Raw genomic sequence first — 11733 nt, 5'->3', positions numbered from 1 at the left:
AAATCTCAGAACACTGCACAAAGATCATAAAATTCCTCGTGAGCAAAGGTCCCCTTTCGGTGAGGTTTCTCTCCACATCTCGGGAGGCAGATTGGCCGTGTCGCCCGTGGGGCTGGGCCCGGTCTCCCTTGTAAGGGTCCCCTCCTGTCCGCCCGAGAGAAGCCCAAAGACTCCAGTTGGACTAGACTAAACCCTGTGCCCCAGGGAGAGGAGGGGAGAGACCAAGACCAAGGCCCCTGGCCCTGTACTCTGCTCAGGTGTGGCCCTGAGCAGAGGGTGTCTCTGGGGCCACTCATAACGTTCCACGGGCCACGGGCAAAGCCCTCAGCTGTTGTGCTAAATACGGCCAAGCGACTATGACATGAGGCAGATATTGCTCAGCAGCTTTGAGACACCTCCACCTTCCTGGTGCGCACCCCGCTGGCGTGCTGCAGCTAAACGGGGTGGACTCCTTTCTGCCGTCCAGCTGTCCAGTGAGAGGTCCCATCAGCCGGGGGAGTAGAGAAGCTGGTCTCCTGGAAGGACAGGAGAAGTCACACCACCCTTCCTGGTTGTGGTGGCCCTGGGTCCATTTGCTCATTGCAGGAAGCTGGGCTGAGTTTCTAAAGCTCCTGTGTCCAGCCCACCGCAGTACGCCAGTACGCAGTACGGGTGAGCCGGCCGTGCAGGTCAGCGAGGTCTTGGAGCACCATGGAGAAACTCCATCTTGTTGATGAACTCCAAGGCCTGGTGTGGGGAGCAAAGAATAGGGAGATGGGTCCCACCAATGCCCCCATTTTGGAAACCCTCAGTGTGCCCATCCACCAACAACCTCCTGAGCGTCACCCTCCTAGTAGCAGCACGTGGCTCCATGACAACACTCCGGTGATTTATCTACCAACCCCGAACGGCCAGGTCCTGACCAGCAGCAATTGTGGGTGAGGAATTTCCAGATGGTGACAGCCGCGCGCTTCTCCATGCTGAGGGGCGCTCTCATGAAGCTATTCCACCCCTGCAGCTCGGGGGTGAGCTCTGCGCAGATCTCTAGGGGCCTGGCCTATCGTCCAGAAGTACTACCAGCCCACTGCTGCTCACCCCAGGATGGGTGGCCCTGTCTCACCAGTCGGCGCTGGTTGACTGAGCCCAGAAGTGGAGCCCCACCAAGCGAAGTCGCTCCCAGGAGTCCATGGACACAATCAGCTGCTTGATTTCCTCTCCTATCAGTATCGTTGTGGCTGTCTCCAGCGCCATCTGGCTCTGTGATGGACAAGAAGCGTACATCAGCCTGTATCACTGCCCGATAGCCAGCGGTTTGGAAGTGGGGCTGGCTTGCCAAAGCCAAGCCAGAGGACCTGTCGGTCCCAGAATTCCAAGGTCTTCCCACAATGCGCGAAATCCCAGGATGCATAGAGGCAAGCGGCGGGAGGTTGCAGCAAGAGGCGCTTTCCTGGAAGGCTGTGTGGTTATTTGGTAAGCACGCAGCCTGCGGGGCTGTGTGGATGCAATGATTCAAAAGGGAAGTCAGTGTTCACGCATAGCTTTGGGAGAGTTATCCCTGATTAAAGTGGAAACACCAAATCTGAAATAACTTGCAAGCGTAGACAAACACTTATTTGGGAATATTCCTTCCCAGCCTTCAGTCCTAGACCTGGGGAAGGTAGAACTGTGGTCCCCACTCCATCCATTTCACTGCACCATCTGCGACTCCGCCATGACCACGTTCTCCGGGGCCTCCGGCCAGACCCCAGGGCAGAGCCAGCCGAGCTGCAGCTTCTCCCAGGCAGCCTGCAGACACTCCAGGCAGATCTTCTGGAAAGACGAGGAGGAGAAGTAGAAGATGATGGGGTCGAAGCTGGCGTTGAAAGTGCTGAGGAGCACGACGTAGACTCTCCATTCTGGGCTCTTATTCTCCACAAAGCCCACCACGTGGGAGATGTTGAAGGGGGTGAAGCAGACCAGGAAGTGGAGAAACGTGGCTGCCACCAGCCCGATGGCCTGGCGCTTCCTCCCGGGGCTCACCAGTGGCAGGGAGCGTATGATGGCGATGAATCTGGCATAGCAGAAGGTGGTGATTCCCAGCGGAAGGCAGAAGAGGACCAGGAACATTTCCAGGCGGACGGGCAGCAGGACAGCCAGCTGGTGGTCGGTGAAGGTGGCGTAGCAGCGGGTGAGGTTGCCCACTGTGTCGTTGCCCCTGGCCTGGTACTGGACCACGTAGATCACACTGCAGTGGGAGAAAGCAGCCACCCAGAACAAGGCCACGGCCGCCACGGCATAGGCCGGCCGGCGACCTGCCTTGTAGCGGAGGGGGAAGGCCATGCTGAGGTAGCGGTCAACGCTGACGCCGGTGAGCGAGAGGGTGGTCAGGTAGATGCTGCTGAAGAAGAGGAGGCCGGAGAGGGGGCAGAGGAAATCCGGCATCTTCCACTTCATCTCCCAGGAGGCCTCAGTGATGCGGATGGGCAGGAAGGCCAGCAGCACCAGGTCGGACACTGTCAGGTTGAGGAGCAGGACATCGGCGGGCAGCAGGCGCCGGCGGGCCTTCACCACGAAGGCGCAGAAAGCCAGCAGGTTGAGGGGCAGGCCTGTCACAAAGGTCACTGTGTAGACGGCCAGGGAGAGCTGATAGCTGCCAATGGGAGGCATGGTGGGAAGAAGGGAGTGGCAGGGGCTGGGTTGACAATAGCAACCAGGGATCCACTAGGCTTTGGGATGGGAATGGAGATGGGTTGCCAATAGCTACAAGGGACCCACTAAGCCTTGGGTTGGGGATGGAGGTGGGTTGGGGTCGCCAATAGCAACGGGGGACACACTAAGCCTTGGGACAGGGATGGAGATGGAGATGGGTCGCCAATAGCAACAGGGGACACTCTAGGCCTTGGGACGGAGATGGAGATGGATCTGGGTTGCAATAGCAACGGGGGACACACTACTCATTGGGCTGGGGCTGGAGGTAGGGCCGGAGCCAGGGCCAGGTTGCCAGTAGCCACCAGGGACCTAGTAGGCCTTGGGGTAGGGCTGGAGGCAGGGTCCCAGCAAGGCTCATTAACTGCAGAGAGAGGAGAGACAGGTGGGATTAGTGAGCCCCTTTTGAGATCAGTCCTGAGACAAACACCCTGGGGCCGGAGGGGCAGCTCTTTCTGTCTGTGCAGCTCCTGGTGCAGCGGGGTCCTGGGGCACCTGGATGATACAGTAATGCATCTAAATAGCACTAGTAACGTACAGCGCCTGGCGCCCTCGGGTCCTGGGTCAGAACTGGGGCTCCTAGGTGATAGTGTAACACACCTAATAAATAGCAATAATGAAGTACAGCGCCTGGCACATGGGGGTCCTGGGCCAGGGCTGGGGTGCCTGGGTGCTACCGTAATGCACCTAATAAATAGCACTAATATAACATACAGCGCCTAGCGCAATGGGGTCCTGTGCCATGCCTGGCGGCCCCTCAATCCTACCACAGTACAAATAAGAATATTATTTCTCATTCCATTCCATGGGAAACTTTCGAAAGCACTGACCCCGCCCCCCTTACACTCGAAACTTTGTTTTCTGAGTGATCATGTTGAAAGTTTTTTCCAAGAATTTGGGGGCAAAAAACCCCCAACTGTCCCCACACTTTGTCTCAGTCTCTGCCCCCCCCTTTTTTTTTTATTCCCCCACCTCAAAAAAGAGGGTGGGAAAATGAAAACAGTGAGTGAAAGTGGGGAAATAAAAAAACTTTCACTCCCCCCCGCCCTTTATCTCATTGGGAAAAAAATCGCAGATTTGTAGATTCCAAGGCGTGAAGGGACCATTACGGTCATCCAGTCCCACTCTGAGCAGAGCCCAATCCGGGACCCCACGCTGGGGGTCCGGCCATTGGTCACGGATCACTCCCTCTCTGAGGCAGCAAGCCCCTGGGCCCAGTGCCCACGGCACCTCATCCAGTCTTGACCCTGCCTTCCATCTCTGCTCCAGCACTCTACAATATTTACATCGTTCCCGGCCTGGAGCGAAACTTAGTGTTCCCCAAGAACTGCTATAAATCCTCCTGGCCCACAGCTTGACATCTCTCCCCACCGTGGTAACGCCAAGTGTTTCACCCTCCTACGCCTCGCTTCTAGGGGGCTCTGGTAACTCAGGATCCTGGGGGTTTATCCCCAGCTCTCTGAGGGGAATGGAGTCTAGTGGTTAGAGCAGGGGAGGCTGGGAGCCAGGACTCCTGGGTTGTCTCCCCAGCTGTTGGAGGGGAGTGGGGTCCAGTGGCTAGAATGGTGGGGTGGGGGCTGAGAGCCTGGGTTCTCTGCCCAGCTCTGGAAGGGGAGGGAGTCTAGTGGTTAGAGCGAGGATCTGGGAACCGGGACTCCTGGGTTCTCGCCATAGCTCTGGGAGAGGAGTGGGGTTTAGTGGTTAAAGCAGAGGGCCTGGGAGCCTGGAATCCTGGGTTCTCTCCCCAGCTCTGGGAGGGGAGGGAGGTCTAGTGCTTAGAGCAGGGGTGGCCAACCTGAGCCTGAGAAGGAGCCAGAATTTACCAATGTACATTGCCAAAGAGCCACAGTAATACGTCAGCAGCCCCCCATTAGCTCCAGCCCGCAGCGCCTCCTGCCTGCCGGCAGCCCCTCCAGTCAGCGCCTCCTGCCTGCTGCAATCAGCTGTTTCGCATGCGCAGGAGGCTCTGTGGGGGAGGGGGAGGAGCGAGGGCACGGGGCAGGCACCTTGGGGGAAGGGGTGGCGTGGGGGCAGGGCCTGTGGCAGAGCCAGGGGTTGAGCAGTGAGCCCCCCCAGCACACTGGAAAGTTAGCATCGGTAACTCCAGCCCCAGAGTCAGCGCCGGTGCAAGGAGACGCATATTAACCTCTGAAGAGCCACAGGTCGGCCACCCCTGGGTTAGAGCGAGAAGGCTGGGAGCCAGGACTCCTGGGTCCTCTCCCCAGCTCTGGGAGAGGAGTGGGGTTTAGTGGTTAAAGCAGAGGGGCTGGGAGCCAGGACTCCACCACAGCCACACCTGTCCCCGGGGTAATGGCCCTGCCAGACAAAGAGCAATGGGCAGAGGCTCCCAACCTTTCATGTGTGCCAAGGGAGCAGACAGACAGATGCCCTGTGACCAGAAGGCCAGGAGCTGTCACCCAGATGGATTGAGAAACGAAAGCTCCTGAGCTCTCAGAGAAACCACAACACTGAGTCATAACCCCCCTGGGTTATGAAGAATGGAGCCCTGCGGTGGAGAACGTGCCCGGAGCCAGCTCATCCCCCACCCTGGGGCCAGATTGGGGCTGGTGCCCGGTAGAGGAGAAAAGACTCCATGTCTCATGTCCCACACATCTCACCTCTGAGCATTCACAGCTCTCTCCCTGATCTAAAAACCTACCAGGGCCCAGCTCCTCAGGAGAGATAGACAGATAGGGTGTATGGGGATGGATAGGTAGAGGGGGTGTATGGGAACAGATGGATGGATGGGGATGAATGGATAGATAGGGGGTGTATGGAAAGAAAGCGAGAGTGAGAGATAGGGTGTAAGAGGATGGATGGATAGATAGAGGTGGCTGTATGGGGATGCATGAATGGATGGATAGAGGGGGGTGTTTGAGGACAGACAAACAGATAGATAACCTCAATGCAGTCCCTTACTCCATGTCCATCTCCGATTCTCTACCGGACCGCTTCTCGGGGCAGAGCTGATCTCTCCTCTGGCCCTGGCTGGGTAAATCAGTCTCCTGTCCGGGGTGGGATCGATGTGACAGCTGATAGGGATAACACTTTGGACCCCAAAATAAACCTAGGTGTGGATGCTTCAGGCAGCATAGGTGGGGCAGGAAGAGGTGACCAGAGCACCAAAATAGACACCCTGTTCTCTGTAGCTGCCACTGACATCTGCACTGGGAAACTCCCTCCCTGAGAGGGGAGAATCTGCCTGTTCAACCACTAGACCCCACTCCCCTCCTAAAACTGGGGATAGGACCCAGGAGTCCAGGCACGCAGCCCCCACTGCTCTAACCCTTAGACCCCCATCTCCTGCCAGTGCCAGGGATAGGACCCAGGAGTCCTGACTCCCAGCCTCCCTGCTCTAACCACTAAACCCCACTAACCTGCCAGAGTTGGAGATAGAATCCAGGAGTCCTGTCGCCCCGTCCCCACTCCCTTCTAACAAAAAGCACTTCCCCTGAGCTGTAGGAACTGAAGTCAGGTCTCCTTTTCCTGGTTCCTTTTCCTACTCACTGGAGCACAGTCTCTTGCACCCTCAGCTGTCCTGATCCGGATCAGCCCCTAGACCAGTATCCCTGCCTGGCCAACCAGTGGGTACAGGACGGGCGGCTGGGAGCCCAGCTCTGGACACCGCATGGACCCCCTCCCCAACCAGAATTGGGGCCCACTGCCAGGCACTACACAGACACGCAGCAAGCATCTAGGAGATGAGCACCCCAAACTTGGAAGGCTTAGAGGTGGTGGGGTATGGGGCACAGGACCTTTCCCCTCTAGGGGGTGCTGGCTCCCATCCGGCCCCACGCTGGTGGACTGGCAGGTTTGCAGGGGCAGGCAATGGGGAATGAGGCTTTTCCCCTCTAGTTTTGCTCTAGTGGCTCAGAGACCAACTCTCCCTTCCGCCTGCCAGTGTCCCGGGTCACGAAGCATCAGTGGGCCCTGGGAACCCGCCCTCCACGCTTGCTGGCTGAACTAGAGCGATAGCAATGGGTGGGGCCGCTAGGCAAGACCTGAGCAACCAGGCCAGAGTTGGGGTTGCTGGCCCTGGAGTCCCCAGTTCCGGGCTCCCCTCCCCAAACACCCATCCCCCTTCCCTCCTCCCCAAACTCTGACCCTGGGTCAACTGCAGCTGGCTACAAAGCTTAGGCGGAGAGGGAAATTGGGGGTGGGGCAAGCCGGTAGATTCTGGGGAGCTGCGACAGTTTCAAGGAGCCCAGAGCCCACCCACAATAGTTTCAAGGGAGCTCTGAGCTCCCTTGACAGTTTCTAGAAACCCTAGAGATAACCCTGATGTTTGTAGGAAGCCTAGAACCGATAGTTTTGAGGGAGCCCAGAGCCCCCCCTTGTTAGTTTATAGGAAGTCCCAAGCCTCCCTTGATTGTTTTGAGGGAGCCCAATCATCATCTGTAGTGATTTTGGGGAAGCCCAGGGCTCAGCCACATAGTTTCTAGGAACCCAGCCCTGCTTCCCCTCCTAGAAGCTCCTAGGAACCGCAGCTCCTGCTCTGGACAGTTTCCAGTTGCCCAACCACCTCCTTCCGTGGGCAATTTCTAAAGAGCCCGCATCAAATTTCCAGCCTCGCCTCCAAACCACAGGGTCACCTGGCAGTTTCAAGCAACTTCTGCTTTTACCAAGCCCTAAAGTGGAACCAGAGGGAGGGAGAGAGGGAGGAGGGTGAAGGGGGCTGGATTGGTCCAGATCCTCCAGCTCCCAGCAGCCAGAATGCAGTCTAGGCCCAAAGGGTTGGGCAATATAGTTCTCATGTGCTGCCACCTAGTGGGCAAGGGGCGAACTGGAGAGTGCCTGGTCATTGATTCTCGCCTGCCCAGGCGTGTTGGACGGGCAGCGCTAAACCCAGGCCGAGGGGCAGCTGGGTCAGGGTCAGAGACAGAACAGGGCAATCGGAACTAGGACGGGAGAGGCTGCATCGGCTGCACCTCCCGCTGTGCCCTTCTCCCCATTTAGACAGAGGGAACCTGTGGCACTGAGCGAGGCAAGGACTCGCTCAGGGTCACACTGGCAGCTGGGAATAGGACCCAGGAGTCCTGGCTTCCAGCCCCCCCTGCTCTAACCACTAGACCCCACTCCCCTCCCACATTTGGGAATAGAACCCAGGAGTCCTGGCTTCCAGCCCCATTGTGCTAGGAGTGCAGAGCACCCATTTCAATGGGGGCCTGATCTCAGTCGAATGATGACTGGGAGTGGATGGGTCATTACACAAAATAAAACTATTTCCTCATGTTTATCCCCCCCCCCCCCCCAAGCTGTTCCTCAGACGTTCTTGTCAGCTGCTGGAAATGGCCCACCTTGATTATCACTATAAAAGGTTTTCTTCCCCCCCCCCCGCCCCCTCCCCGCTCTCCTGCTGGTATTAGCTCATCTTAAGTGATCACTCTCCTTACAGTGTGTAGGGTAACACCCATTGTTTCATGTTCTCTGTGTAGATAAATCTCCAGACTGTATTTTCCACTGAATGCATCCGATGAAGTGAGCTGTAGCTCACGAAAGCTTATGCTCAAATAAATTGGTTAGTCTCTAGGGTGCCACAAGTCCTCCTTTTCTTTTGGCGGATACAGACTAACACGGCTGCTACTCTGAAACCTACAATAATAATATTAATAATAACGACCCCACTAGAGCTGGGAAAACTTTATTTATTACATCAACACGGATCCGTTAGTGGAATGCAATTTACAACTACTGAGCAAAAGAGTCAGCGGTAAGGTTTAGTGGTGAGACCCCGGGATGATCCCCATTGGCCCCAGCTAGAGGGTCTGGCCCCATTGCCTCTGTTCCTACTAACTCATTCATCGGTCCTGGGACATTCTTGCAGGAGTTGGGATTTCATTGACAGGAGATTTAGGATTCCCATTGAATTGTGGTTTGGAATATTTCTGCATCCAAGTTACAAAGACCTCCCAGTTACCTCGGACATTTCTCTAGCACCTTCCATCCCCCAAGGGTAGGAATCATGGCCTCAGTGCCAAAATGCAGCCACCTCTGGGGCAGGGCAGCTGGGGAATAACTGCACAGTGACACCTCATAAAATGGCTCACCCAATGCAGACCCACAGGACGGAGTTTAGTCTATTCCCCCAGTAGCGGAGTTAGCCGAACAGTCTATTTCGCCCTAGTGGGGTGAAGGGGTCTGGATCATCCTCTATATCCAATTTTCCCATGGCAGAATCCGTCCCATGGGGATACGTAATGACCACGAGAAATCTGGGCCCTGCCGTCACTCCCCGCCTGGCATCTTCCCACCCCCTCTCCCACCCCAGTCCGGGATGTCCCCATCCAAAGGGGTCTTTCAAGACCACCAGTGGTCAAGGTCATGACCATGCATTCATGTCTCAGTGGAAAATGGCTACCTCAACCCCTAGTCCCGTCAAAACCAGACACCTCCTTGTCCTAAGGGGGATATGTACTGACCCATGGATAAGCCAGGTTCTTGGGCTCACGTGCCATCCAAGGTCAGAGACTACTAGGCCCATGGGGAATCTGTAATGGCCATGAATTTCCCAGTCCTTGGTCTTATGTCCTATCCAAGATCGGAGGTTCCGGGTGCCATGGGGAGTCTGTAATGGTCATGAATTTCCTGGTCCTTGGTCCTGCATCCTATCCAAGATTGGAGGCTCCCAGCCCCATGGGGAATTTTTAAAGGCTCATGAGCAGCCAGGCCCCCAGCCCATCCAAGATTGCTAATCTCCACAACTCCTGTCCCAACAGAGTTTGGTGTCTCCTTGTCCCGTGGTCATTTGGAGCTCCCCACCCCGGGGCCTGTACTCCCCTGCAATGCAGCCCCCTTCTGAGGCTGCCTCTTGCCTGACTCCCTGTGACCCATGGTCATCTTCTGCCGGAAGGAGCTGCAACGCTGCCTCACCGAGCGCCAGACCCAGGCCAGGCCGTAGTCCTTGGCCGAGGACAGGAAGTAGAAGATGAGCGGGTTCAGGAAGGCGTTGCAGGCACCGGGCAGCAGCGCCACCCTGCGCCACCAGACGTCTTCGCTGCGGGCGTAGCCCACCACGTGGGACAGGTTGTAGGGCCCGAAGCAGAGCACGAAGATGGAAAGAGTGGCCATGGCCAGCCGCACCGCCCGGCGCTTCTTCTGCTCGTGGAGACGGGACTTGACGAGGACGTGGATGCAGCTGGCATAACAGAAGACCGTGATCGCCAAGGGCAGGAAAAACAGGGCCACGGAGAGCTCCAAGCGGACAGGAGCCAGCAGGGCCAGCTGCTCCGGGCTGAACTCCTGGTAGCAGGCGGAGCCGTTGCCCGTAAAGAGGGTGGTGTTGGCACCCAGCGAAGTCTCCAGGATGAGCAGCAGGACGCCGTGAAAGCCCACCAGGGTCCAGATGGCCACGCAGACCAGGCAGGAGTAAAGGGGCTTCTTGTAGAGCTGGTAGCGGATGGGGAAGGCGGTTCCCAGATAGCGCCCGGCGCTGACCGCCGTCAGGAAGCAGGTGCTGGCGTAGAGCGTGCCGAAGTGGGCCAGGCTGTAGAGGGAGCAGAGGAAGTTTGGCGGGGACCAGCCTGGGGGAACCACCTCCAGGATCTTCAGCGGCAGGATGAGAACGAAGGCCAGGTCCGAGAGGCAGAGGTTGATCATGTAGATGAGGTTTGGGGTGAGGTGGGCGCGGGCGCGGCGGTAGAAGATGCACAGCGCCAAGGTGTTGGCGGGCAAGCCCAGCAGGATGGTGACGAAGTAGACAGCCAGGGCCAGGGTGTCCAGCGGGTCCATGGTGCCGGCTCAGCGGGGGGTGGAGGGTGGCGGCATCTCAGCTGGGGCTGGAATGATACCAGGGATGAGCCCCCTCCGCCGCGTCCCCTCGATCCACCCCCAGATCCTTGCCCCATCGTCATGTCCCCTAGATCCACCCCCCATCCTTGCCCCACGGACGCATCCCCTGGATCCACCCCCCAACCCTGTCTCATGACCACATCCCCTCGATCCACCCCCAGATCCCTGCCCCATGGCTGCACCCCCTGGATCAACCTCCAGATCCCTGCCCCACGGCCGCGTCCCATAGATCCACCCCCCGATCCCTGCCCCATGGCCGCGTCCCCTAGATCCACCCCCCCATCCCTGCCCCATGGCCATGTCCCCTAGATCCACCCCCAGATCCCTGCCCCACAACCACCTCCCCTGGATCCTCCCCGCATCCCTTCCCCATTGCTGCAACCCATAGCTCCACCCCCCATCCCTGCCTCCTGGATCTACTTCCAGTCCCTGCCCCTGGATCCACCCTCCAACCCTGCCCCACGGCTGCGCCCTCTAGATCCACCCTCCATCCCTGCCCCACTGCTGTGTCTCCTAGATCCACCCTCAGATTCCTGCCCCATGGCCGGGTCCCCTCAATCCACCCCTATCACTGCCCCATGGCCATGTCCCCTAGATCCACCCTCCAACTCTGCCCCATCGCCACATCTCCTAAATCCACTCCCCCCATCCCTGTCCTACGAGTGCCTCCCCTAGATCCACCTCCATGTCCCCACCCCTCAGCCATGTCCCCTAAATCTGCCCCCAGATTTCTGCCCCACGTCCCTTAGATCCACCTCCTCATCCCTGCCCCACAGCCACGTCTCCTAGATCCACCCCCAGATTTCTGCCCCACGGCCGTGTCCCCTCAATTCACACCCATCCCTGCCCCATGGCCACATCCCCTAGATCCACCCCCCAGATTCCTGCCCCACAGCCGTGTCTCCTAGATCCTCCCCCCACCCCTGCCCCATGGCCACATCCCCTAGCTCCTACCTCTCTGGCTCAGCTCCCCACACCTGCACTCCCGCCTGGCCTGGCCCCGGGGACATGGCAAGCAGCTGTGCCGGCGGTCACGGGGGGCGTGGATCTGCCTGCTCCCAGGTGGGATGAAATTGCCCAGAAGGAATTGCTCAGCCAGGGTAGCTTGATCCCCCAGCTACGTGGCTGGGTCATAAAGCCATAAAAACCCAGGGGGCCGCCCTGCTTCCCGGGTCCTTCTGCCTCGTGCCCCCCCAGCTGGCAGGACGGAGAGGGAAAGAACAGCCGCCGAGGCAGGGGGCGCGATTGGATTATCCCCCGTGGGGAGTGGGTCCCTCTGTG

At 58.2% G+C, this 11733-nt stretch overlaps 2 protein-coding genes across 2 annotated transcripts; both read right to left on the bottom strand.

The window, feature by feature from the left end:
* Positions 1-1095: 1095 nt before the first annotated feature.
* LOC125626099 (free fatty acid receptor 3-like) lies at positions 1096-2625 on the bottom strand. The gene is made up of 2 exons (XM_048828783.2): positions 1675-2625; positions 1096-1236 (listed from the first exon to the last, which is right to left on the bottom strand). The coding sequence occupies exons 1-2, from the start codon at positions 2623-2625 to the stop codon at positions 1096-1098; spliced, it is 1092 nt and encodes a 363-aa protein (XP_048684740.2).
* A 6635-nt stretch (positions 2626-9260) lies between these two features.
* On the bottom strand, positions 9261-10392 carry LOC125626012 (free fatty acid receptor 1-like). The gene has a single exon (XM_048828676.2). The coding sequence runs from the start codon at positions 10390-10392 to the stop codon at positions 9406-9408; it is 987 nt and encodes a 328-aa protein (XP_048684633.1). The 3' UTR covers positions 9261-9405.
* Between the last annotated feature and the right edge of the window lie 1341 nt (positions 10393-11733).

Source organism: Caretta caretta, chromosome 24 (assembly GCF_965140235.1).
Source record: "Caretta caretta isolate rCarCar2 chromosome 24, rCarCar1.hap1, whole genome shotgun sequence".
NCBI classification, from domain to species: domain Eukaryota; kingdom Metazoa; phylum Chordata; order Testudines; family Cheloniidae; genus Caretta; species Caretta caretta.
This window is presented reverse-complemented; position numbering and strand designations above follow the sequence as displayed.

Excerpts from the sequence above, each read along its gene's own strand:
- LOC125626099 (XM_048828783.2), bottom strand. The coding sequence starts at position 2,625 with ATGCCTCCCATTGGCAGCTATCAGCTCTCCCTGGCCGTCTACACAGTG. Across the intron at positions 1,237-1,674 it reads TCATGGCGGAGTCGCAGATG|AGCCAGATGGCGCTGGAGAC; the intron begins GTGCAGTGAAAT and ends TGTCCATCACAG.
- LOC125626012 (XM_048828676.2), bottom strand. The coding sequence starts at position 10,392 with ATGGACCCGCTGGACACCCTGGCCCTGGCTGTCTACTTCGTCACCATC.